Source organism: Labeo rohita, chromosome 12 (genome assembly GCF_022985175.1).
Source record: "Labeo rohita strain BAU-BD-2019 chromosome 12, IGBB_LRoh.1.0, whole genome shotgun sequence".
In the NCBI taxonomy this organism is placed as follows: Eukaryota; Metazoa; Chordata; class Actinopteri; order Cypriniformes; family Cyprinidae; genus Labeo; species Labeo rohita.
In genome coordinates this window covers 17,825,420-17,850,091 of record NC_066880.1, presented here as the reverse complement: position 1 = coordinate 17,850,091, position 24,672 = coordinate 17,825,420, and the positions used below count along the sequence as shown (strand labels likewise).

General features: G+C 34.6%; 3 protein-coding genes and 1 non-coding gene across 5 annotated transcripts; 2 read left to right on the top strand and 2 right to left on the bottom strand.

The window, feature by feature from the left end:
• Positions 1–468: 468 nt before the first annotated feature.
• On the bottom strand, positions 469–6,730 carry plbd1b (phospholipase B domain containing 1b). Its single transcript, XM_051125021.1, has 11 exons — positions 6,593–6,730; positions 6,144–6,366; positions 5,594–5,677; positions 4,036–4,177; positions 3,682–3,822; positions 3,340–3,484; positions 3,055–3,255; positions 1,479–1,619; positions 1,174–1,359; positions 981–1,087; positions 469–887 (listed from the first exon to the last, which is right to left on the bottom strand). The coding sequence occupies exons 1-11, from the start codon at positions 6,654–6,656 to the stop codon at positions 561–563; spliced, it is 1,761 nt and encodes a 586-aa protein (XP_050980978.1). The 5' UTR covers positions 6,657–6,730; the 3' UTR covers positions 469–560.
• Positions 6,731–6,894: 164 nt separating this feature from the next.
• Positions 6,895–6,967, bottom strand: trnar-ccu (transfer RNA arginine (anticodon CCU)). Its single transcript has one exon. It is a non-coding gene; the product is annotated as a tRNA-Arg (tRNA).
• Positions 6,968–7,301: 334 nt separating this feature from the next.
• Positions 7,302–13,070, top strand: rangap1b (Ran GTPase activating protein 1b). Of its 2 annotated transcripts, none has more exons than XM_051125017.1 (16): positions 7,302–7,404; positions 7,906–8,028; positions 8,125–8,252; positions 8,328–8,387; positions 8,464–8,643; positions 8,837–8,971; positions 9,208–9,366; positions 9,465–9,578; positions 9,687–9,786; positions 11,579–11,663; positions 11,797–11,944; positions 12,079–12,183; positions 12,261–12,363; positions 12,466–12,554; positions 12,634–12,758; positions 12,907–13,070. In XM_051125017.1, exons 2-16 carry the CDS (start codon positions 7,917–7,919, stop codon positions 12,983–12,985), a joined length of 1,722 nt encoding a protein of 573 aa, XP_050980974.1. In that variant the 5' UTR covers positions 7,302–7,404; positions 7,906–7,916; the 3' UTR covers positions 12,986–13,070. The 2 variants fall into 2 exon arrangements, with proteins under 2 accessions (XP_050980974.1, XP_050980977.1); XM_051125020.1 differs by having other exon boundaries at positions 7,319–7,399.
• Positions 13,071–14,847: 1,777 nt separating this feature from the next.
• chadlb (chondroadherin-like b) lies at positions 14,848–24,476 on the top strand. The gene is made up of 8 exons (XM_051125014.1): positions 14,848–15,274; positions 16,829–17,000; positions 17,108–17,302; positions 17,379–17,680; positions 18,766–19,267; positions 21,044–21,730; positions 21,813–21,979; positions 24,055–24,476. Exons 2-8 carry the CDS (start codon positions 16,839–16,841, stop codon positions 24,332–24,334), a joined length of 2,295 nt encoding a protein of 764 aa, XP_050980971.1. The 5' UTR covers positions 14,848–15,274; positions 16,829–16,838; the 3' UTR covers positions 24,335–24,476.
• The last annotated feature ends 196 nt before the right edge of the window (positions 24,477–24,672 follow it).

Genomic DNA, 24,672 nt, shown 5'->3' with positions numbered 1-24,672 from the left:
GGAATACAAACAATAGATGTGTTTTTCCACTCTTTAATGTGGTGTGAGATCACTGTATGTCAATCAATCACCTTTTTCTTTTTTCTACTAGTTATAGCACAAAATAAACATGAACGAATATCAGAATGTTGAAAAAAATAAGAGCTTAAAATGAATGTCTCAGTCAGTGTTTGAAAATCGTCAATAAAACAGCTTGTAAATAGCATAACAGTTGTAACTTAACTTCAGTAACGCCAACATTGTTTTATTATTTTCATAAATGAGTCAGTTAATCACCACAGACCTTTTTTTCTAGGTGGAATTTTCTCAATGATTAACTTTATTCATACAATATAACAGAACTTTTGTAATTTTGACTTTATTCTAAAAATGTTATGGTAGTAAAACACTACCATGTAATTTTCCTAATAACTTAATGCAAACACACTCTTGGCACAGTGGCCCAACACACAAATAGACAGAAAGAAAGTTAAAAATATAATAAGAAAAAAAATATTGCTGTAGTCTTTATTGCATAAAAATGTGATGGAAGTATTATGCATTCAGTTGCACAAAAAGTTTTATGTTGCAAAAATGTAACCAATGAATTTGTGAAGCTGCCTGTAAATATCTGATGCCAAGTCTATGAAATTCTTCCCAAGTTTTGCATCTGTATCCTCTAGACTGTTGTTAATACACTGTACCAGACTACCATCAGTTTTGGCTTGATCTCTGAAACCAAAGAGCAGTGGCTGCATGCTGGTGAACGTGAAGTTATAGGTCTGAGGGAGCCCATGATGAGATGTCCGATTAAAACGGCTCCAAGAGAAAACTGGAAGACCGTTCTGAGTAGTGGGTCCATTCACAGCTTCAGCCACAAACATCTGGGCCATGTGATAATCTGTAACCTAAATACATGCAGCCTCTATTAGAATCGCACTATATCTTTACTGGCTTTCTTATAATAATAACACAAAGACCAAAATGACTTATTTATATACCTTGGTATCATAACAGCCCCCTGGATGAGGTCGTCGGAGCCTTAGGTCATTCCGGCAGCAGATGGATTTACAAGGGTGCTTTTTTGAATACAGGTCTTTTCTGTAATCTAATATGACAAAGAAATGAGATTAGAAGAGGGCAGATAAATTTCAAGCAACAGTTTAGAATAATTTCCGAAGAACCTAAACTCACCATTGTACCTCATAATGTATTTCAAGGTGTCCAGATTAGTGACTTTTCCATGGTCCCTGCGGAAAATTTTAGCACGTGGACAGAGGTCATATGAGAAGTCTTCCCCGTACTTTTTCCACATCACACCATAACCACTCACTTGGTAAATGTATGAGTGGAAAGGTATGTTGTAGGATGCCCAGTAGCCTATTAAGATGATTTATAAAGCATATGATCTTATTCATTTTACCCTTCAGAGTGTGATTTTGCTTTATACTTTTTGCATCCTGTCAAATTAAAAATTATGTTATGAAAATACTTCTCACCGTGACGCAGCGCTTGTGACTGATCTGAGTACAACACCAAACCAGGAATCTGCTCCACAACAGTTAGACTCCAATCCTCAATCTGCTTTCTAAGTGAAACTCTTTTCAGATCCACCACCATATACTGGTTATTGTAAGTCCCTGACAAAATTCATTCAGAATAATTGCAAATAAAAAAAGTCACACAATTTGCTATATACACTGCCTTTCAAAAGTTTGGGATCAGTGAGATTTTCATAAAAGTTCCTTTTATTTGATCAAATATAAAAATATAGAAAAAAAGTAATGTTATTCAATATTATTGCAATTTAAAAAATAACAGTTTACTGTATTAATATACTTTGAGATATAATTTATTTCTGTTATGCAAACGGAATTTTCATCAGCCATTACTCCAGTCTGCAGTGTCAAATGATCGTTCAGAAATCATTCTAATATGCTGATTTATTATCAATGTTGGAAACAGTTGTGCAGATTAATAATGTTTTGGAACCTGTGATGCTTTTTAAGGATTATCTGATGAATAAAAAGCTAAAAAAGAACAGCATTTATTCAAAATAGAAATCTTTTCTAACAATAGATGTCTTTACACTTTTTAAATCAATTCAAAACTTCCAGAACAACAATTCACAAATAATTTACTTGTAAATTGTTGTTCTGGAAGTAGAGTTCTCCTTTAATAAAAGTATTAATTTCTTACAAAAAAAAAAAGAAAGAAAGAAAAAAATGACTAAACTTAAACTTTGAACGGTATCCTGAAAAAAGTATCACAGGTTTAAAAAAAGTAATAAAAAATTAAGCAGCACAACTGTTTCCAGCACTGATAATAAATAAGTATATTATAATAATTTCTGATGGATCATGTGTAACTGAAGACTGGAGTAATGATGCTAAAAATTCAGCTTTGCATCATAGGAAGAAATTCTATTTTAAAGTATATTAAAATAGAAAAACACTATTTTAAATTGCAATAATATTTCACAATATTACTGTTTTTTTCAGTATTTAATCTAATAAATGCAGCCTTGATGAGCAGAAAAGATTTAAAAAACATTAAAAAGTCTTACTGATCTGAAACTTTTGAACAGCAGTGTATATTACTATATAATAATATATATATATATATATATATAGTAAATACTGACTATTCCAGTATATATATTATATATATATAAGTCAGTTCACCCCAAAAATGTAATTTCTGTCGTCATTTACTCATTCTCATTCAAAATTTGTATGCATTTCTTTATTCTGCGCAGCGCAAAAGAAGATATTTTAAGTAATGTCAGTGTTGTTTTAGACCCAAATGACTTTGTAAGGACAAAAACAGTTGAGACATTCTTCAAAATATCTTCTTCTGTGTTCAGCAGAAGAACTGCATGCTTCTTTTTTTTTTGAAAGCATGACAGTAGGACTGAGAGAAATTTAATAGCATACAAACACATTCTAGAGAACTGCTTTCGACTTTGTTTTATGATGAAAGACGAAACCACAGAGCCCTGTGGTTAGGGACCACAATTTTTACATATACAATTTTTACATATACAAACAATTGCCTTGTGCATCTCTGTGTCACCTGAATTGTGCTTGGAAAATATTTGGGCCCATTGCTTCCCTGTGCAGGCCAGCGCATTTGCTACACGCACCCTTTGCCAGGCAAGCAAAGCCTTTGGAGTCACCAGGGAGAACAGAGAGGAGTTAAAGACGTTGTTTGTGGTCTGGGTAACAAACAATCCTGTTCCCAGCAAATAAAAGTCATCCAGAGATGACAAGATCCCTGGAAATGACGTGAGAAATAGTTTTATACTATTAAATTATTGTTAGTTTGAATAATAAAAGACAAACATCTGCTTATAAATACCGGGGTAGCTGCTAAAGGACAGTCTGCTTGTGCCACTATGTTTATTTTTCAGGCTGAAGTCCCAGTGCTTGTATATTCTCATGCTGGCAGCATAGGTGTACCAGCTGGAGTGACCCAGCAACAGATTCTCATAGCCGGGTAACATCTGCAGATGAAGTGGGCACAGAACTATTAATGCCGGAAAATACAAGGTACACACTGACAAAAGGTTGTTTGGGGGGAATTTAGATATTCAGATTAGTGCTGACATAGCGTTTTCACTGGCGAATTCCCACTATATTTGGTCTCAATCCACAATATGTGATTACAGTCATGAGGTGAAGGCATCATTTTACCTCTAACCTTGATGAGAGCAGAGCAGTGACTCATGCCTGGCATTCTGAAGGAATCAGAAGAAGAGTTGGGATGCCTTTTGAGAACAGGGATTAAATCCAGCAAATCTCCAATACCATTGAGGAACTGAACCGCAAACATGGACAGAGGCTGGGAGTTGGAATGCAAGCATGGAGTTTTACTTATTAATACAAAATCAAAAACAAATAAGGCATCACTGTCAGTGAATGAATAAAAATAAAAATAAAAAGTTCACTTAAGAAACTTAGGCCTGTGTAAATGTCTGTATGAGTGTTATCACACTTGCAGAATGAGATGTACAGTACAACTAAACAGATGCATGAACATTTCAGGTTCTCTGACCTTTTCCTGTCTACTTTTGGCCCAGTGTGCTGCCCCAGCATGCAGTCCATCCATCTGAGCCACTAGTAGGCCCACATGATGCCACAAAAGATCAGTCTTCCCATTTAATTTCACTTGTGTTCTTGTCCACGAGTCTTGCTCACTGTTTTAAAGAATGGAAGTTTAATAAAGACTAGGTTAGTCATATATATGTGTTTATGCAATACAAAATTCTAAGATTTTGGAAAGTCTTCAAAAACTTAAAAACATATGAATATATACTATGAATATGAATATGTACAGGTGCATCTAAATAAATTAGAAAAATGTCATGGAAAAGTTCATTTATTTCATTAATTCAACTCAAATTGTGAAACTCATGTAATAAATAAATTCAATGCACACAGACTGAAGACAATCATTGACGCACTTCACAAGGAGGGTAAGCCACAAACATTCATTGCCAAAGAAGCTGGCTGTTCACAGAGTGCTGTATCCAAGCATATTAACAGAAAGTTGAGTGGAAGGAAAAAGTGTGAAAGAAAAAGATGCACAACCAACTGAGAGAACTGCAGCCTTGTTAAGCAAAATCGATTCAAGAATTTGGGTGAACTTCACAAGGAATGGACTGAGGCTGGGGTCAAGGCATCAAGAGCCACCACACACAGACGTGTCAAGGAATTTGGCTACAGTTGTCGAATTCCTCTTGTTAAGCCACTCCTGGACCACAGACAATGTCAGAAGCGTCTTACCTGGGCTAAGGAGAAGAAGAAAAGGACTGTTGCCCGGTGGTCCAAAGTCCTCTTTTCAGATGAGGGCAAGTTTTATATTTGATTTGAAAATCTGAAAGTCTGGAGGAAGGGTGGAGAAGCTCATAGCCCAAGTTGCTTGAAGTCCAGTGTTAAGTTTCCACAGTCTGTGATGATTTGGGCTGCAATGTCATCTGCTGGTGTTAGTCCACTGTGTTTTTTGAAAACCAAAGTCACTGAGAATCTATGGGGTATTGTCAAGAGGAAAATGAGAAACAAGAGACCAAAAAATGCAGATGAGCTGAAGGCCACTGTCAAAGAAACCTGGGCTTCCATACCACCTCAGCAGTGCCACAGACTGATCACCTCCATGTCATGCCGAGTTGAGGCAGTAATTAAAGCAAAAGGGCCCCTATCAAGTATTGAGTACATATACAGTAAATGAACATACTTTCCAGAAGGTCAACAATTCACTAAAAATGTTTTTTTATTGGTCTTATTAAGTATCCTAATTTGTTGAGATAGTGAATGGGTAGGTTTTTGTTAAATCCAAAATCATCACAATTAAAAGAACCAAAGACTTCAGTCTGTGTGCACTGAATTTATTTAATACACAAGTTTTACAATTTGAGTTGAATTACTGAAATAAATGAACTTTTCCACGACATTCTAATTTATTGAGATGCACCTGTATATGTAGGCTATACATATTGTATGTTTAATATGTTGGATCTATAAATACACTGGAAGTGGGTATATTTGATTATACCTAACATTATTATTTTAAATTTGAAATAGTGCAATCATTTCAGATAATAAATGTCACTTACCTCATAAAGCATTTGAGGGGTTTCATAACACTATTATCCTTTATCATCTGAGGATACATATTATAATAATGGTTTATCATCTGCCTGTGAATAAAAAGTTATTAGGCTGTTAATATACTGAAATATTGTTTACTTTGGTTATTATTGCTACTTATACAAGACCCATGTGTTTTATTATACTAATACACACAGACCTATCTTCCCTAGTGAAAAACAAGTGTTTAAATGTATTGAATGTGCCCTTCGAAGTGTACTTTACAGTGTAGTGTACTGTGAAGACATTTTTTTTTTTTTACATTTTTTAAAAAGTGCACTTTATTTAATAATGCCAAATGAAGAGTTTTTAATTGTAAATCCTGTCTTTTAATCTTTTGTCATGCTTTAATAAAAGTACACTTACCAAAAGCTAAATTAGGCATATTTGCAGTGAAAATTTGGCAATATTTTTAGGTATATTTTTCCTGCAATAAGTAAGCTACTCTCTTAAACTCTAAAAGTATGCTAAAGCGTTCTTCTTTTTCACAAGGGTTTGTCAGAACATTGAACTTACGAGGCTGTAAGGTATCCTTCAAGGTATCCGGCCAAGAAATATGTAATTTCATCATTCTCCTGGAATTGTCCATAACCAGCCTTCACTTCCAGCACTCCCCATCCAGAAACAGATAAACTATCATTGAAATAACCAAATGCATCTCCCTCCTCTTCCATAGCATCCTCTTTCAGCACGACAGACCTCTGAACAGCATCCCAATATACGGTGGCTTTCTGAACACCTGATACAGTGAGAACAGAAATCACACATTAAGCGTTAGGGGTTTCATATGTTTGATAATATTTAATAAAATCTGATAGCGCCTCGTTTAATCGGCACGCGTTTGTTGTACGCGTTTTTTAACTTATTTTATACGTTATTCGTCTACTGTTATGCATGCATGCATGCAGAAAGACATATCTAAGACACGACATATTGAAAGAGTAAAATTAATTTAAGATACTTACGCTGAGCCTTCATGAAGGTCGCCGTTAGGACGCACAAAATAACCCCTAGTGCAAATCGATGCATGTTCCACGCTAAATCAAACGAATCAGAAGTTTACTTTCTGGATCTGACTGACATGTTCGCACACACGATCTAATTTATAATCAAAACCTTAAAATATAAAATACAATATCTTAGAAAAATACAATATCCTGGAAACTATAGTGGCAGGTATTGATTAAGGAGCTAGCAAATAGTTCTCTCAGTATTCTGTTAGCTTTCTATCACCTGTTGGACCGCTAAGAAGCGTTTAAAAGATTTCCACCCCAGATGGGACTCGAACCCACAATCCCTGGCTTAGGAGGCCAGTGCCTTATCCATTAGGCCACTGGGGCTTGCGTCACCGGGGCTGTAACTCGTAGCTTAGAAAGAGGCTGTACAAATGTGTGCATGTTACGTATTAAATTATTTTAAGTATAACTTATTTGTTTTAATACATCCCATTTAAAACGTCCCTGGTGTATATAATGGATAGACCGTTATAACTTGCTATTCAGATACACATTTACGTATTAACCGGTATTTGTGTTTCAATTCACTATTTCAACAGTTGTAAAAATCATATTTTTATCACGTAAATAATGGTGTGTTCAGTAGGGTAGTAATGTCATAACAGTCAAAAAAATCAAAACAGGACTAATCGTGCTTTTATTATGAAAGAACGTGACACCGGCACTTTCAAAGAACTGCCGCCTCCATGTGCCTCCTGTTGTGATGGTTTCTCTCTAGTCGGGCTACTTATCTACTGTCTTCTATTAATATCTGGTGTAAGGTAATATTCCTAGGTTTAAAATTTCAATAAGATTTATATTTTTAGAATTAACTAATGTTGAATACTTAAAGGACTTGTTTAAAATACTATAAGAGAGTAAAGTTAGGCAGCTAATTCTCTTGAGCTAGCCTGGGCGGTGTGTCTCAGCCATTGTACCAATGATGCAATGATATTAGCATGCTAACTCTGTGAGGAAACGTAAACTCAGCAACATCTATTTTAGGTTTATCGAGCTGCAAACCGCAGTAGACCATTTTAAAGGAACATTTCTCAACGTCAATTTTGTATTTAACGTTACATGTATAGTAACAGGCTAGCATGGTGAGCTAATGTTACAGTCCTGTTAATAATTAATTATGAAGTGAGGGTGTAAACACTGATCTATAATAGAGTGGGATGTGTTTGTATGAGTAAATTCATATGCTTCCGAGATCTAGCAGTTGTTTAAGGTTCAGTGTGATAAATTTGTGATACCTGTTAATGGTTTATTAACTCCTTTAGAACACAAAGCAATGGCCTCTGGAGATATTGCTCAGATTACTGAGGCTCTCGCCAAGACCCATGTTGGAGAAGTGGAATTAAGTTATAAGGGACGAGGGCTGAAGTTGGACAATGTTGAGTCAGGTGAGTAAAACTGTTAGCAAATATTTAAAGTTGCCATGTGTTAATGTGTTAACCTCAATACTCATTATTTTCCCTCCTTTTTTTGTGATGTTGCAGTGAAAGAGATTGTGCAGGAGATTGAACAGCGTCAGGGTCTGCAATCTCTCAGGTTAGAGGGAAACACATTGGGAGTTGAAGCAGCACAGGCGATTGCAAAGTCTCTTGTAGCAAAAAGGGAGTTGGAGGTATTTTTAAATCACCAATGGAGAATTTTCACTCTTTCACTTTTTTGTTTTTAATCCTGCCATTTTTTTTTTAAGCAATGCCATTGGAGTGACATGTTCACGGGTCGCCTTCGCTCTGAAATTCCACCTGCTTTGGTAAGACAATATCCATCTCAAAAACTCATGCATTCACTGTGAGTAAAAAGCTAATTTAATTTCCATCATTTTCTAGAAATCATTAGGCAATGCTTTGATGACATCAGGGGCCAGACTGACTCATCTGGACTTGAGCGATAATGCCTTCGGCCCTGATGGTGTAAAGGGAATTGAAAGCCTTCTGAAGAGCTCTGCATGCTACACCTTACGTGAGCTCAGGCTTAATAATTGTGGCATGGGCATTGGAGGGGGTATGGTAAGTTTAGGCTGAGATCAACTTGATGTAACCCATTTACGACAAAACCATCATCCTTTGAGTGATTATGATGTCATTTAGATGTGTTTAAAAGCTTTTTAACATGTTAAATATTTTTGGAGCTCAGGAAGCAGATGAAGTATGTAGTTTTATTTATGTATTTATTATTATTATTATTATTTTTTTTTTAAAGGTCCTTGCTTCTGCTTTGACTGAATGCCATAAGCAGTCTAGTGCAGCTGGCTCCCCCCTGAGGTTAAAAGTCTTCATAGCTGGACGTAATCGGCTCGAGAATGATGGTGCCACTGCACTTGCTAAAGCATTTAAGGTACTAATGCATGTTTTATAGAAATATATTTACACTATTGTTAAAGTGTGGGGTCAGTTTTTTTTTTTTTTTTTTTTTTTTTTTTAGTAATTAATTTTGTTTAGCATAGATGTATTACATTGATAAATTACAGAAAAGTTTTCAACATTTTTAATCATTTAAAAAAAAAACAATTACATAATCTATTGTCATAATTTTATTTTGTTTGTCTTTTTGTTTTTTGTTTTTAATAACAGTTATTAGGCAGTCTTGAGGAGGTCCATATGCCACAGAATGGAATCAACCATCCTGGTATCACTGCTTTAGCCACTGCCTTAAAGCACAACCCAAACCTTCAGGTCGTCAACCTCAACGACAACACCTTTACTAAAAAAGGCTCGATAGCCATGGCTGAGGTATTTTTTGAGAAACTCTGTATCATGTCACAAAATGGTTTATATGGTTGGAAAAGATGTTTATTAATAGCTGCCTATGTGATTTCTTCCATGTTTAGGCTATTAGGCACCTCCAGTGTCTTAAGGTCATCAATTTTGGGGACTGTTTGGTCCGCTCAGAAGGTGCTATTGCTATAGCAGGGGCCCTTAGAGTGGGACTGCCATCCCTCAGGGTTAGTTGATGCATGATACCTACATTGAATCTGTCTGATACACACAAACACTTCTGTTCAGTTTTTGTAAACATTGTGAGCATTCTAAAATATTTGTTTTTTGTTTAGGAGCTGAATTTGTCATTTGGAGAGATTTGTGAGGCCGCGGCTGTAGTGGTTGCAAAGGCTGTTCAGGGGAAAGCTGATCTGGAGAAACTGGACCTCAATGGTAAATATATATGTACCATGTATATGTGTGTACTTGTTTTTGCTACATTGTGGGGACCAAATGTCCCCACAAGGATAGTAAAACCTGAAATTTTTGACAAAATAATAAATGATGTTAATCTGAAAGTGTAACGATGCAAACATGTTTTCTGTGAAGGCTAGGTTTAGGTTTATGGTTAGGGTTGGGTTAGGGGATAGACCATATCGTTTGGTCAGTATAAAATCTATAGAAGTCTATGGAAAGTCCCCACAATTCACAAAAACAAACGTGTGTGTGTGTTTATACACACATTGCATAGAGATAGATAGATATACACATAACATGTATACACACATTGCATTTCAAAAGTTTGGGATCATGCTCATCAAGGGTCCATTTTATTTGATCAATAATACACAAAAACAGTAATATTCTGAAATATTATTGCAATTTAAATATACTTTAAAAGTAGAATTGGTCATTCCAGAATGACACAAGTTTTAATACTAGGAGAATATCCTCCAGCATGTTCTTTGTCAAAACCCTTTCTCTTTAGAAGAGATTTTATACAGTTAAACCAAATACAGTTTCAGATTTTTTAGCAAAAATAAATTGTAAAAACCTGATACAATTTAGCCATAATTTTTTCTTGCCATGAAAATAGCCACAAAAGTTGGCACGACGTTAAATGTAAACAGCAGTATACTTTAAAATAGAATTTATTCCAGTGATGCAAAGCTGAATTTTCTGCATCATTACTCCAGTCTTTAGTGTCACATGACTTCCTTCAGACATCATTTTAATATGCTGATTTATTATCAATGTTGAAACTGGTAGTGCTGGTTAATATTTTTTTGTAACCTGTGATGCTTTTTTCAGCATTCTTTGATGAATAGAAAGTTCATAAGAACAGCAATTAAAAAAAAAAAAAAATGTTTTTTGTAATAATACATATTACTGTTTAAAGTTTGGGATCAGTGCATTTTTTTTCTTTGTTTTTTTAAAATAAATTAATACTTTCATTCAGTAAGGATGTGTTAAATTGATAAAAAGTGATAGTAAAGACTTTCTATTTTGAATAAATGCTGTTCTTTTTTAACTTTTTATTCATCAAAGAATCCTGAAAAAATAATAGGTTACAAAAAAAAAAAATTAAGCAGTACAACTGTTTCCAACATTGATAATAAATAAGCATATTTTAATGATTTCTAAAGGATCACGTGACACAAAATTAGACAGAAAGATCAGGAATTATGAATGTGAATTGTGAATTAGAGTGATTAATTGTTTTTTCTTCCCAACCTTTTTTATTCAAAGGCCCCTCTGTCACAGTATTTAAAGGCTTCCCACATAAGATTTTCGGTATTTCTGCTGTAATCATGACAAGCTGCCTGTTTTCAAGTTTCAAACTTTGATTATATTAAATTGACCATTATTCATTTTGTAATTAATATCCAGCACACTTTAACTACACACTTCATTAATAAAAAATCCTCTAATAACATTAGCTCACCTGCTAATTTGCATGTGTGTGCTACTTTCTGAACAAGTTTGCTCTTGTTTTCACATTTACACAAATTGCGCCAAAGTTCCATTGCCACCAAACTTAGACCAACTCCTAAAAGCTGCATGACAGCTTTTACATTACAAATTTTCATGCAAGTTGTGCTCAAATTAAACTGCCAGTGTTAAAGCCCCATTAATAACAACTTGATCTTTCATAGTTTAAATAGTTTCTCTGTTCTCTTTAATTCAACTTGGTGTCAAAGTTGTTATTCTGGGGTAATTTGATCTTTTCTGGTTGCTTGTTTAGGAAATTGCTTTGGAGAGGAAGGCTGTGAGGCTCTCAGGGAAATGATGGAGGGCATGAACATGGAAGATCTGCTTGGCTCACTCAGGTATTTGTGTTTTTGTAAAAAAAAAAGAAAAAAAGTTGGTTGTTTCATATATAAATAAATTGAAGGCAAATGCATGTTTCCAATACTTGAAATACTGTAACAGTTAGACTAATGAAAGATGTGTGAAATGCAGTGATGATGAAGGAGACCCTGAAGATGATGATGAGGAGGAGGAGGAGGAGGAGGAGGAGGAAGAGGAAGCAAATGAGGAAGAGAATGGACATGAAGAAGATGCAAAGGAAAATGGCGTCAATGGAACAAAAGATGTTATTGAAGAAAAGGTGATCCTAGCAAACATCTGCATGTCTGAATGATCCCCTAAACCTGATGTGTGCCATCAGCTGCTTTTCTATTTTACATCGGCAGAACACTGATTTTTAATTTTGAGTTTATCTGCATTGTCCTCTCTCCACAGGAGGAGGCTCACTGTGGTCCTGAGCTGAAGTCCTTTCTCATCTCCCCATCAGCTGAGAAACTGATCTCCCTTGGAGCCAAAAGGATCCAGGTCATTGAGCAGCAGGTACAGTTTTGGTTAATGAGGCCCAACTGTACATCAAAACTTGTTCTCCAACCTCCTGAAATCATTTCCTTTTTTAGGTTGACATCTCAGATGCTAGTAAGGTGTCAGAAGTTTTTCTCAAGATCTCATCAGTATACAAAGATGAACCAGAAGTCAAGCAAGCTATTTTTGAGAGCACTGGTATGAGCAATGTTTATACTATGTTCAAGTAAACATTTAAAGGAACACTACCCCTAAACTGAAAGCCTGTGTGACTAATCAGCTGTTCATCTTCTTTCCCAGATGCCCTGTTAAGGAAAGCCTTTTCCAACTCCCACTCTCAATCTTATAGTTTTATCACCTCACTGATAGTGAACCTGGGACTTTTAAAGGTACTACACTCGACGTGATGTTCAGTTCAGTTTGTCTTTCAGTGTCAGTGTTGTTCATTGCTTGTACTTGCTTTTCCAGAGTGAAGATAAGAAGATAAAGAAGGTAACTGTCCTGCCCGGACACTTGCTCGCTTTGGAGCACGCAGCTGCACAGGAGTTTTTCCCAGCAGATCAGGCTGGAGTTCTGGAAGTGTTTGTGTCACGGTTAGTTTGTGTTCAAAATATAATGTAGATCTAGTTTTATTGCATTTTCCTTACCACCTATACACGGAATTGTACTTGTAATTGCCTTTTACTCCTAAATGATACATATTAGTATCTAAGATGTTACATGTATTTGTTTGTTTTCCAGAAACTGCAAAGTCTTAGAATCCTGCTGCAATGCAAGAGATGCTCTCAAGACCACTTTGATGAAAAGGACCACTGCTTAAATCTTAACCCCAATTACAGAGCCACTGAAATTACTTAATACGGGTCAAATTAAAAAAAAAAAAAAAAGAAAGAAAGAAAAGAAAACTTGAGAGGATACATGAAACTCTTTAAACTATTGATTTAGTTTATCTAAGTTCAATCAATTCTGGATCCTTTTCAGCATGCAGATCTTAGACAACTGCAAAGTACAGTGATGACTAGTGCCTCATGGTGACTAACCCAAACTGAATTCTCTTACAGATCAACTGTAGACAGTTAGCTTTGAATAAGAGTGTTGTGTTCTTTCATCTCTTTTTAGAAATATTGCTTCTATTTTTATACATGAAAAGGGAAATAGGAAACAGGCACTGGATGATAATTAGGGCTTAATTATCACTTCAACCTCAAATGATTGTTATGTTATAACTGATGTTTCTGGACAATTATCATTACTTAAACTGTCACATTGACATGGAGCCGTGAGCATGTTCACTCTCTCATGCCTTTGAGTAGATGTGCCATATTGCGAAATGACATGAAATTGGTGGAAAACCAATTAAAAACAAAATTAAGTAGTGTAAACACCTAAGAGTGTTAGGAATGAAATGAAGGAGGCAGTAAAAGTAAGGTGGGAAAATGTTTGGACATTAGTATATTTAATACTACAACTGGTATGCACTGAATATTGTAATATTTGCAACATTCCATTTTGTTGATATTAAAGTTTTTTTCTTGGGAGAAAAATCATGTCTGTGTTTCTGTCTAATGTTAAAAGCTGTTTTGCAAGCAATTATAACTCATTGTTGGGGAAAGTTACTTTTAAAAGTAATGCATTACAATATCGAGTTACTCCCTAAAAAAGTAACTAATTACGTTACTTAGTTACTTCTTATGTAATGCGTTACTTTACTTTTGCGTTACTTTTTAAATCTGGTCAGGGCTTGCTTGTTTGTTTTTAATATAAAAAGTTCTATTTTGGCAAATGTAAAAAGCCTTTTCACACCAAAAGCCTCAGGCTTTGACAAAAGTAAATTCACGTCTGTACAGTAGACCGCAGAACAAAAAAATTTAATACTAATAATAATAATACATTTTATTTATAGGCGCCTTTCTCAACACTCAAGGACACCTTAAGTTACAAACAAGACAATAGATAACAGACAAGAAATCCCATATACAGAGACAAAACAGAAAAGTAGGAGTAAACAATTAAAGTTTAGGTAAGATACGCAATTGTAAACAAATAAGACTTGAGTCTAGATTTGAAAAGAGATAAAGAGTCAATATTTCTCTTCAGCAATAAAAAAAAAAAAGAAAACAAATGTTAGATTTTGAATTTTGCTTATTAGTATGGTTAAATTGGATCATCAAAGGTCAGCAGGAAAGACATTGGTTAATAAAACGGGATTAAATGCATAAATGATATCTGTATTATTTAACAAATTTAATTGTTGTAGGTTTGCATCATATTCTGAGTTGAATTTCACTGTTTTTATTCATTTTGAGGAATACTGAATGTTTTTTGTGAGTGAGATGAATTAATGCATGTTCACATTTATTCTAAAACTAATCTTACTCCCGATTTCTCTCAACATGGGGAAATGAGAGCTTTTAATCAATAAATGGGGGGAAAGTAACTGGCGTTACTTATTTGAAAAAAGTAACTCCGATATTTTCTTGTCAATCAAAAAGTAACTTTATTAGTTACTTATTTGAAAAAAGTAACTCAAATATTTTCTTGTCAATCAAAAAGTAACTTTACTACTTACTTGGAAAAAGTAATGATATTACGTAACTCGCGTTACTTGTAACGCGTTACCCCCAACACTGGTTATAACGTGTTGTAGGTCAGCTCTCACTCCATTACGCTTTCACGAAACGCCTGAATGACACAAATGCCCCAAGTTCACTGAGCCTTGAGCTGTTCAACAAACCTGCAGGGTGATTTTCTTAGTATCTTGACTCTGAAAGGAATATAGGTGTTGAACCGCTTTCAGGGAACCTTCTCTCCTCCACTGGTTTATTTATGAGAGACTGACGGCCAGACTGAGAACAGTGCGCGTCTTTGTGTTCAGCAGAGCTGCGGTCTGAACTCTCATGAGACTCAACGAACATATTTCGCATTTGGAAAATCATTTTTTTCGGCTTCTTCGGTTGCGCTGTCCGTAAGATGTAGAGTTTTTCTCCTCGAAATTTTATTTAGTAATTATTTTGTTTATGACGGAGCGATTCCGTAGGGTGGACTTTATTTGACGGCTATAACTGAATGAAGACCGCGAGAGAATCTCATATTTATTCCTACAAATAAGGTGAGGAGCATTTGAGAATTTTATTGCGTTTTCAGCAAGTTAATGAATGTTTTATTTCTTTATAATGTGAAATATTGTAAGTTTAATGTGTTAAGTGACTTAAAAATGCTTTTAAAAATAAAAGAAACTAAAACAAAACATTAATGAAGAAGCAGGCTTTACATAATGATCAATAGGGTTGATTTACACTAACAGTCAAAAGTTTTTGGACAGTAATGTTTTTTTAAAGAAGTCTCTTCTGCTCACCAAGCCTGCATTTATTTGATACATAAAAAACAGTAAAATTCTGAAATATTTTTACTATTCAAAGTAAATTTCTATTTGAATATATTTTAAAATATAATTTATTCCTGTGATTTCAAAGCTGAATTTTTAGCATCATTACTCCAGTCACATGATACTTCAGAAATTATTCCAATATTCTGATTTGCTGCAAAAACAAACAAACAAACAAAAAACACATTTATTATTATTATGTTGAAAACGGCTGAGTAGATTTTTTTTCAGGTTTCTTTGATGAATAGAAAGTTCAGAAGAACAGCATTTATCTGAAATAGAAAGCTTTTGTAACATTATAAATATCTTTATAATCATCACTTTTGATCAATTTAAAGCATCCTGTCAAAATAAAAGTATTAATTTCTATAATCTAATTAATTTCTATAATTTCTATATTTCTATAAAACAAAACAAAACAAAAAAACAATTATACTGACCCAAGCTTTTGAACGGTATAGTGTATAATGTTACAAAAAGCTTTTTATTTCAGATAAAGCTGAGCTTTGGATCTTTCTATTCATTAAAGAATCCTAAAAATATGTATTCAACTGTTTTAAATGTTGATAATAATAATTAAAACATATCTTGAACAGCAAATCAGCATAATAAAATGATTTCTGAAGGATCATGTGACTGGAGTAATGATGCTGAAAATTTAGCTTTGATCACAGGAATAAATTACATTTTAAAATATATATTTAAATAGAAAAAAGTTATTTTAAATAGTAAAAACATTTCAAAATTGTACTGTTTTTGCTGTACTTTGGATCAAATAAATGCAGGCTGGGTGGGCAGAAGAGACTTTAAAAAACATTAAAAATCTTACTGTTCAAAAACTTTTGACTGGTACTGTAATCGAATTCATTTAAACAGCTTAAAGTGTTAAAATACCCGCTGGTATTTTGGTAATTTAGTTAGATTTAGCTTTATTATATAGCTGACACTTGTTTTATTGTTTTAAAATCTTAAAGAAATATTGATATAAGAGGATTTAATTGTCAGATTTCTCATTGGAGTTTGCTGCTGAGCTGCGTGTTTTGACATTCAGTTGTGAGGCAGTGAAGGAGTTGCATTCAACCATAAATTATGTGAATGCCTTCAATCCAGCCAGTTCAAACATACCAGCAGAGCTCAACACTCTAAATCCGCAAGATCATGCAGCATTGGCAAACTAAACTGGCACAGTTTTAATTAAGCTCACCGTTTTTTTTATTCCAAAGTAATCTGAAAAAGCCAAATTAAATTGTTCTTGGTGTTACCTTTTGTTTTATGCAGAAAGACCAAAATGTTTAGCCTTCCCACGTTGCCGGTTATAATGTTGCTTGCCCTGGAGTTCCATACGGTGCAGTCAGGTAAATGCCCAAAGTTCTGCATCTGTGACAACATCCAGCTCACGGTTGCCTGTGTCAACAAGAATCTCACTGAGGTGCCGCCTACCATCGACGAGGTAATCTGTGCAACACCTCAACCACTATGGCCTTATTTTTTGCTACATTTCTATAAAATAATGTAACATTTGCATTACTTTTACGCTGCCCTCTGTACATCTCCAAGATAACAGTGAAACTCGACCTGAGAGGAAATGACATGCAGGAGCTTCCTACAGGGGCGTTCACGCACACCCCTTACCTCACCCACCTGTCGCTGCAAAACAGCAACATCCGAAGGGTGCGGGAAGGAGCTTTCCGCAGACTCGGCCGGCTGGTGTTACTCAACCTGGCCAACAACAAGATTGAGATCCTGTACCAGGTTAGAAAAGCAAGACACGATAGATTGGTCTTTATAGCTGTAATCTTATATATTAATATTTTTCCTAATAAACTAGGAGTCATTTGATGGGCTTTCATCACTGAAGCAGCTAATTATTGACCGAAACAGAGTGGAGGAGATCCAGCCTGGAGCTTTTTCACAACTTGGCGTTCTCAACCTGCTCTCCCTCACACACAACCAATTGGTGTACATACCTAACATGGCATTCCAGGGTTTGCAGAACATCAAATGGCTACGTCTCAGTCACAATTCCCTCAATTATCTGGCCATGGAGGCATTTGCTGGCCTCTTCACTCTTACACGTTTGAGCCTGGATAACAATGAACTGCAGTTTTTTCCAACTGAGACAATGACAAGGTGAGAAACATTCTAGGTTTAAGTATTAATTAATATTAATTTTATTTAATTAATATTAACCTTGATCAGTGAGTCTCAACTGGGGGGTTATCCACCAACCTGCAACGATTTACTTATTATCCACAAAAATATTAACAGTTGAGGTCAAATGTTTACATACACCTTGCAGAATCTGCTAAATGTTAATTATTTTACCAAAATAAGAGGGATCATACAAAATGCATTTTTATATTATCTTTTCACACTGAGGACAACTGAGGGACTTAATTATTACAGAAGGTTCAAACGCTCACTGATGCTCCAGAAGGAAACACGATGCATTAAGAGCAGGGGGGTGAAAACTTTCTGAATTTGATCAAGGTAAATTAAACTCAATTTGTCTTCTGGGAAACATGTAAGTATCTTCTATAGCTGCTGAAGGGCAGTGCTAAATGGAAAAAAATCTGATATTTAGACAAGTTGTTTAGTAAGAAAAATATACACATCTTCATTGTGTTCAAAAGTTTTCACCCCCCGGCTCTTAATGCATCGTTTTACCTTCTGGAGCATCAGTGAGCGTTTGAACCTTCTGTAACAGTTGCATATGAGTCCCTCAGTTGAAAATGTGGATACACAAAAATGCTGGAAAACCAAAGAATTTGTGGGACCTGAAGGATTTTTCAAAAGAACAGTGGGCAGTTTAAATGTTCAGGACAAACAATGGACTCGTGAACAACTATCACTAAAACAGCTGTGGATCATTCATGTAACAACACAGTATTAAGAATCAAGTGTATATAAACTTTATCTTTAATAACATCTTTTATATGAAATATCTTAGGTGAGTACTAAATAAAAAAATAATATGCATTTTGCATGATCACTCTTATTTTGGTAAGATAATTAACATTTTGCAGTTTTTGCAACTTATGACAACTGTATATATAAATAAATGTTCATGAAATATTTAAAATGCTACAATATATATATTTTATACATTGTAGTGTTTAAAATATAGCCGAATAATTAGTTTTACCAAATATTTTAAGACTTACTTTAAAAGCAGAGCATTATTTCTTGCTCTTCACTCAACTTTTTCTCTCCAGACTTCCAGAAGTAACTCGCTTAGAGCTAAGCTACAACCCCATGACCTACCTTGGAGAGGAGTCTGTATCTATGCCCAAACTCACTCACCTCTTCCTGGATCATAACTCCCTGCAGGATTTTTCAAACGCAGCCATCCTGCTTTCTCCTCGTCTCGCTCATCTGGACCTAAGCCATAACCAGCTGCGCGTCCTGCAGCCAATGGCCCCCGGCTCTCCCAAACTGACTCGCCTCAATCTGGCAGGCAACCCCATCTACTGCAGCTGCTACATGCGGCCTCTGCGTGAGTGGGCAATACGGGAGCGTGTTCGATTGGGTGGTACGTGTGGAGGTCCTGCACATCTGTCCGGTGAGAATCTGGAGGCAGTACAGCCTGTTGATTTGCGCTGTCAGAGCCAGGAGGCCATGCTGAAGGCTGAGCTGGAGGAGCTGAGCAGACTGCCCACACTGCCCACAACACCACCCCCAGATAAAGTCAAATGCCCAGCCAACTGTCAGTGTGAGGTGAGTGAAAACTTCCTGGGGTTGATGCAAAAATGGAGTGACTGCAAAGTCTTTGAGGGCAGTGACGTGGAAAAAAATAAATTAATTAATTAAAAATGCATTTTACACATATAATGACTTGACTACAGAACATTTGACTACAGAGCAATTTTATTTAATTAAATAGTTTGGCTTGTTATTGATATTATTATTATTATTATTATTATTATTATTATTATTATCATATCAGATAATTTAACCATTCCATGCAGGCCCACTACAACCAAATAATTTGACATTTGTAAAAAATAAGTAATAATAATAATAATAATAATAATTTATTATTATTTCAGATAATTTAATTATTCTCATAAGGCAGGTCATGTGGTGAGCTGCAGCCTACAACCAAATAATTTATGACATTTGTAAAATAAATAACTAAAGTAAATTAATTAATTTATATTAATATAATAATAATAAAAATTATTGTTATTATTATTATATCAGATAATTTAACTATTCTCATAAGACATGTCATGTGGTGCAGCGTTCCTACAACCAAATAATTTTGACATCTGAAAAAATAAAAAAATAAATAATAATAATAATAATTAATAATAATATATCAGATAATTTATCCATTCTCCATTATCCATTTATAAAAATAACAACAACAACAACAACAACAACAACAACAACAATAATAATAATAATAATAATAATATTATTATTATTATTATTATTATATAATTTAACCATCCTCATAAGACATGTCATGTGGTGCAGCTCCCCTACAACCAAATAATTCATGACATTTATAAAAAAAAAAAAAAGAATTAATGTAATAATAATAATAATAATAGAATGGATAAATTATCTCATATAATAATAATAATAATAATATTTATAATTATTATTATTATTATTATTATTTATCCATTCTCCAGATAATTTATCCATTCTCCATTTATAATAATAATAATAATAATAACAAAAACAACAACAACAACAACAACAATAATAATAACAGACTTTATCTGGAGAATGGATAAAATAATAATAATAATAATAATAATAAATATTATTATTATTATATGAGATAATTTATCCATTCTATTATTATTATTATTATTATTATTATTATTATATAATTTAACCATCCTCATAAGGCATGTCATGCGGTGCAGCTCCCCTACAACCAAATAATTTATGTAAAAAATAAAATAAAAATTATTATTATTATTATTATTATAAATCAACTTTTTACCTTGAGTATATAAACTTTTTTATTAACTTTTTATAATGTGTTTATAAACTTTTTTGGATTAAATAATAATTAAGATGTGTACTCAAGGTAGGGAAAATGAGTTAAATGTGTTATTATTTCTATTTCATGTTTACATCACAAGGCATTTGTGAAAATGGTATGGAAAATTTTCACAAACCTTAACAGAAAATGCCTATTAAAAGTTTTATTTTCTTTAAACGTTATTCAGGGTTATAATCATTAACTAAAACTAAAACCATTTTTATTGCATGAAATAAAATATATTATATTTGCCATTTTGTAATTTTAATTTAGTTTAAGTTGAAATACTAAAATAACTAAATAAACTTACTAAAACAAAAAAATAAAAAGCTATATAGGTGAATTAAAAAAAAAAAACTAGACAAAAGTAAAATCAGAAAATAGAAAAATAAAATTGGGTTATAAATATTCACAAAAACTGTAAATGTATATCAGTGATACTACAATAACACTGTCACTATTGTCATTGACCCACATATATTTTGCAGGCTGAGAACCACCACTCATCTTGTGAAAACAAAGGCCTCACCAAGATCCCTCGTGGTTTTTCACCAGACACGCGCTTGTTGGACTTGCGGGGGAACCATTTCCACTACATCCCTGCAAACAGTTTCCCAGGCACTGCGGAAGTGGTTTCACTTCACTTGCAGCGCTGCAAGATCCATGAGGTAGAAGATCAGGCCTTCAACGGTATGAAGAGTCTGGTCTACCTCTACCTCTCAGAAAATGACCTCACTTCATTGAGTCCTGAGGCATTCAAGGGGTTGCCCCATCTTACATACCTCCATCTGGAGAAGAATCGTTTCACCCAGTTTCCCAAAGGAGCATTCAAGCTGTTACCTGGTCTGCTGGCTCTGCACATGGAGAACAATGCCATTGCTAAACTAGAAGCAGGGCTCCTGACAGGCGCTGAGAAACTGAGGGGCCTCTATCTCACTTCCAACGCCATCACAGCGGTTGCTCCCAGGGCCTTTGATCCTGCACCTGACTTGGATACTCTTCATCTAGGCAGCAACAAACTGAAGGAGGTTCCAAGTGAGGCCCTTTCTAAAGCCAGCAGCCTAGCAGAGCTTAATCTCTCTCGCAACCCTATTCGCTGGATCGGAGCAGGGGTTTTTCAGCCAGTTGCTGCCACTCTTAAACATCTTTACCTTAATCATATGGGTTTAGAAAAGGTAAGGACAGCGCCTTTTCTAAAGCTACAAGAACAATGCCAAACTAGGTTTAAATCTCTCTTCTATCTCTTACCTTTTGAAGGTCTCTAAAGATTCTCTAGCAGGACTAGGGTCTGGTCTGAGGAGTCTGTTTCTTGAAGGAAACCAACTTGAGGAGCTGCCGGACTTGAGGCCACTCACTGGACTCGAAGTCATAAACTTGGCTGAGAATCCACTGGTCTGCGATTGTCCACTGTTGCCACTTCGCAAGTGAGTTTTTCTTCTTAAAGGGTTAGTTCACTCAAAAAAAAAAATCCGTCATTAATTACTCACCCTCATGTGGTTCCAAACCCAAAAGAACTTTGTTCATCTTCGGAACACAAGTGAAGATATTTTTTATGAAATCCGAGAGCTTTTTGACCCTGCGTAGACAGCAACGTATCTACCATGTCATGAGGGTCAGAAAGCTCTCGGATTTCATCAAAAATATCTTATTTTGTGTGCCAAAAATGATCGAAGGTCTTACGGTTTAGAACGACATGAGGGTGAGTAATTAATGACAGCATTTTCATTTCTATGCCTTTAAAATGTACACCACCATTCAAAAAAAAGAGAAATTAATATATTTTATTCACCAAGGACACATTAAAGCAAAAGTGACATTTATGATGCTCCAAAAGATTTCTATTTCAAATACATTTGGTTCTTTTGAACCAAAAAAAAAGTATATCATGGTTTCCACAAAAATATAAAGCAGCAATATTTAAATTTTTTTTAGAAAGAAATATACATATATATTAAACAAGAAAACAGCTATTTTAATGTTTAATAAAATAAAAAATAAGAAAGGTTATTGCTTTTTCATATCACATTTCTGACTTTTCTCAGAATTGTGCGAAACAAACTCACAATTGCGAGTTATAGTCAGAATTGCGAGATGTAAACTCACAATTCTGACTTTTTCTCAGAATTGCATGAGATAATTTCTCACAATTGTGAGTTTAAGTCTCAATTGTGAGATAAAAACTCTGACTTTTTGTTCTGACTTTTTTCTCAGAACTAAGATATAAACTCACAATTCCAACTTTTTCTTAGAATTGTGATATAAATCGCAAGAAATAAAGACAAAATTGCCAGATAAAAACGTTCAATCCGGACTTTTTTCTGCAAATGCCAGTTTGTATCTCGCAATTCTGACTTCTTTCTCAGAACTGTGAGATATAAATTCATAATTGTGTTATAAAGGGAAATTTTGAGAGAAAAAGAAAGAATTCTATTGTTCTCAGGATTGCGAGTTTATATTTCCCAATTGCATGTTATAGTCAGAACTGTGAGATATAAACCCACAATTCTGAAAAAAAGTCAATTGAGAGATACAAACTACATATAAACTGACTTTTGCGAGTTTATATCACGCAGTTCTGACTTTATAACTCGCAATTGCAAGTTTATATCTCACAATTCTGAGAAAAAAAAGTCAGAACTGCAAGATGTAAACTAACAGTTGCGAGAAAAAAAAGCCAGAATTGTGACAAAAATTCACAATTATTGTGTATTCAGTGGCAGAAATGGGTTTCTATATATAACTGCTGCCTTGGTGAGCATAAAAGATTCTTTCAAAAATATTAAAAAATCTTTTCAATAGTGTATATTAACATTTATATTCATATCCATATGTAATCTTGCCAGGCTTGTCTTTTCATTATTGATTTGTGTTAAAATACACTCTTACTGATGTCAGAAGTATGCAATGGCCAATTTTTTTGTTTTAATGAATGTTTGTTTTATTCACCTTTTTCCTGAGTAACCGATGAGCAGCCTCATGCATGATGGATTTTAACTTCCATGTGAATGCTTTCGTGCTCCAGTCTCCATAGAAATCCATGTTAAAACAGGGTAAAAGATTGACTGAATTGTTCAGAAAAAGGTATAAATAGTGTGAATAGTGTTTACACTGAAAATTCAAAAAAAGAACAAGTGCACTTTAAATACGTGGATGATGTGCTTAAATAACTGAAAAAAAAAAACAAAGTGTGGAACTGTTGCAGCGAGAGGGCTATTAGACTCTGATGTTAAATGACAAAATAACCTTATATAATTCATACGCTACATAGCTGAGTGCGTAGTGAATAAGTACACATTTGGAACGGAGCAAGTATGCTTTCACAGTACAACAAACTTTTGATTCCTTGTGATGTAACCTTCAGCTGTTAAGAAAATATCAGCTATAACTGATCAGGCTGAAAGGAGTTTGTTATGGTGTTCTCAGCCTTGAGCTGACTCTCCATTATTGCATCACTGCTACTGGTTCTTTTTGACCCTTTTATTGTTCCTTTTGCCACTAGGTGGATCGACCAGGTGAATCTGAAGGTCAGAGCCACCTGTGGCCACCCACCAGAACTCAAAGGTCAAAGGGTCAAGGACATCCATGTTTTTAAAAGCTGCCCAGGGGAAAAGCCGCCTCCTGCTCAGCACCCAAAACCAACCAAGGCCACAAAGACTGAATCTGCTCTAATCAGCCCTCCAAAAGTCATCAAGATAGTTAAAGCCAAAGGCAAACCACACAAAAGTGCAAAACCTAATACAATGCAGAAAAGTGCCACTAAGAAAAGGAAGGCGGTGTGATTCTGCTATATTTACATCACTATAACTGATGTAGAATACAATATGTTATTGTATGTAGAATAAATTAAAAATGATACACTTTAGTAATATACCTTGTAATCACAGAGAATTTGATGATTTTTGTTACACCAGTTGAGGTCAAAAGTTTACCCCCCCCCTTCCCGAATCTTTTGGAAGAGGAATCATACAAAATGCATGTTACTGTTTATTTAGCACTGACCTGAATAAGATATTTCACATGAAAGATGTTTACATGTAGTCCACAAGAGAAAATAATAGTTGAATATATAAAAATGACCCGGGTCAAAAGTTTACCTCCCCTTGATTCTTAATACTGT

Bases quoted from the DNA above. Each gene is read 5' to 3' on its own strand.
- chadlb (XM_051125014.1), top strand. From the start codon at position 16,839: ATGTTTAGCCTTCCCACGTTGCCGGTTATAATGTTGCTTGCCCTGGAG. The intron at 17,001-17,107 runs GTAATCTGTGCA...TACATCTCCAAG, and splicing joins TGCCGCCTACCATCGACGAG to ATAACAGTGAAACTCGACCT. The intron at 17,303-17,378 runs GTTAGAAAAGCA...CTAATAAACTAG, and splicing joins AGATTGAGATCCTGTACCAG to GAGTCATTTGATGGGCTTTC.
- rangap1b (XM_051125017.1), top strand. From the start codon at position 7,917: ATGGCCTCTGGAGATATTGCTCAGATTACTGAGGCTCTCGCCAAGACC. The intron at 8,029-8,124 runs GTGAGTAAAACT...GTGATGTTGCAG, and splicing joins GTTGGACAATGTTGAGTCAG to TGAAAGAGATTGTGCAGGAG. The intron at 12,555-12,633 runs GTACTACACTCG...TTGCTTTTCCAG, and splicing joins TGAACCTGGGACTTTTAAAG to AGTGAAGATAAGAAGATAAA.
- plbd1b (XM_051125021.1), bottom strand. From the start codon at position 6,656: ATGCATCGATTTGCACTAGGGGTTATTTTGTGCGTCCTAACGGCGACC. The intron at 6,367-6,592 runs GTAAGTATCTTA...TCACTGTATCAG, and splicing joins GACCTTCATGAAGGCTCAGC to GTGTTCAGAAAGCCACCGTA. The intron at 5,678-6,143 runs GTAAGTTCAATG...TTTTATTCACAG, and splicing joins GAAGGATACCTTACAGCCTC to GCAGATGATAAACCATTATT.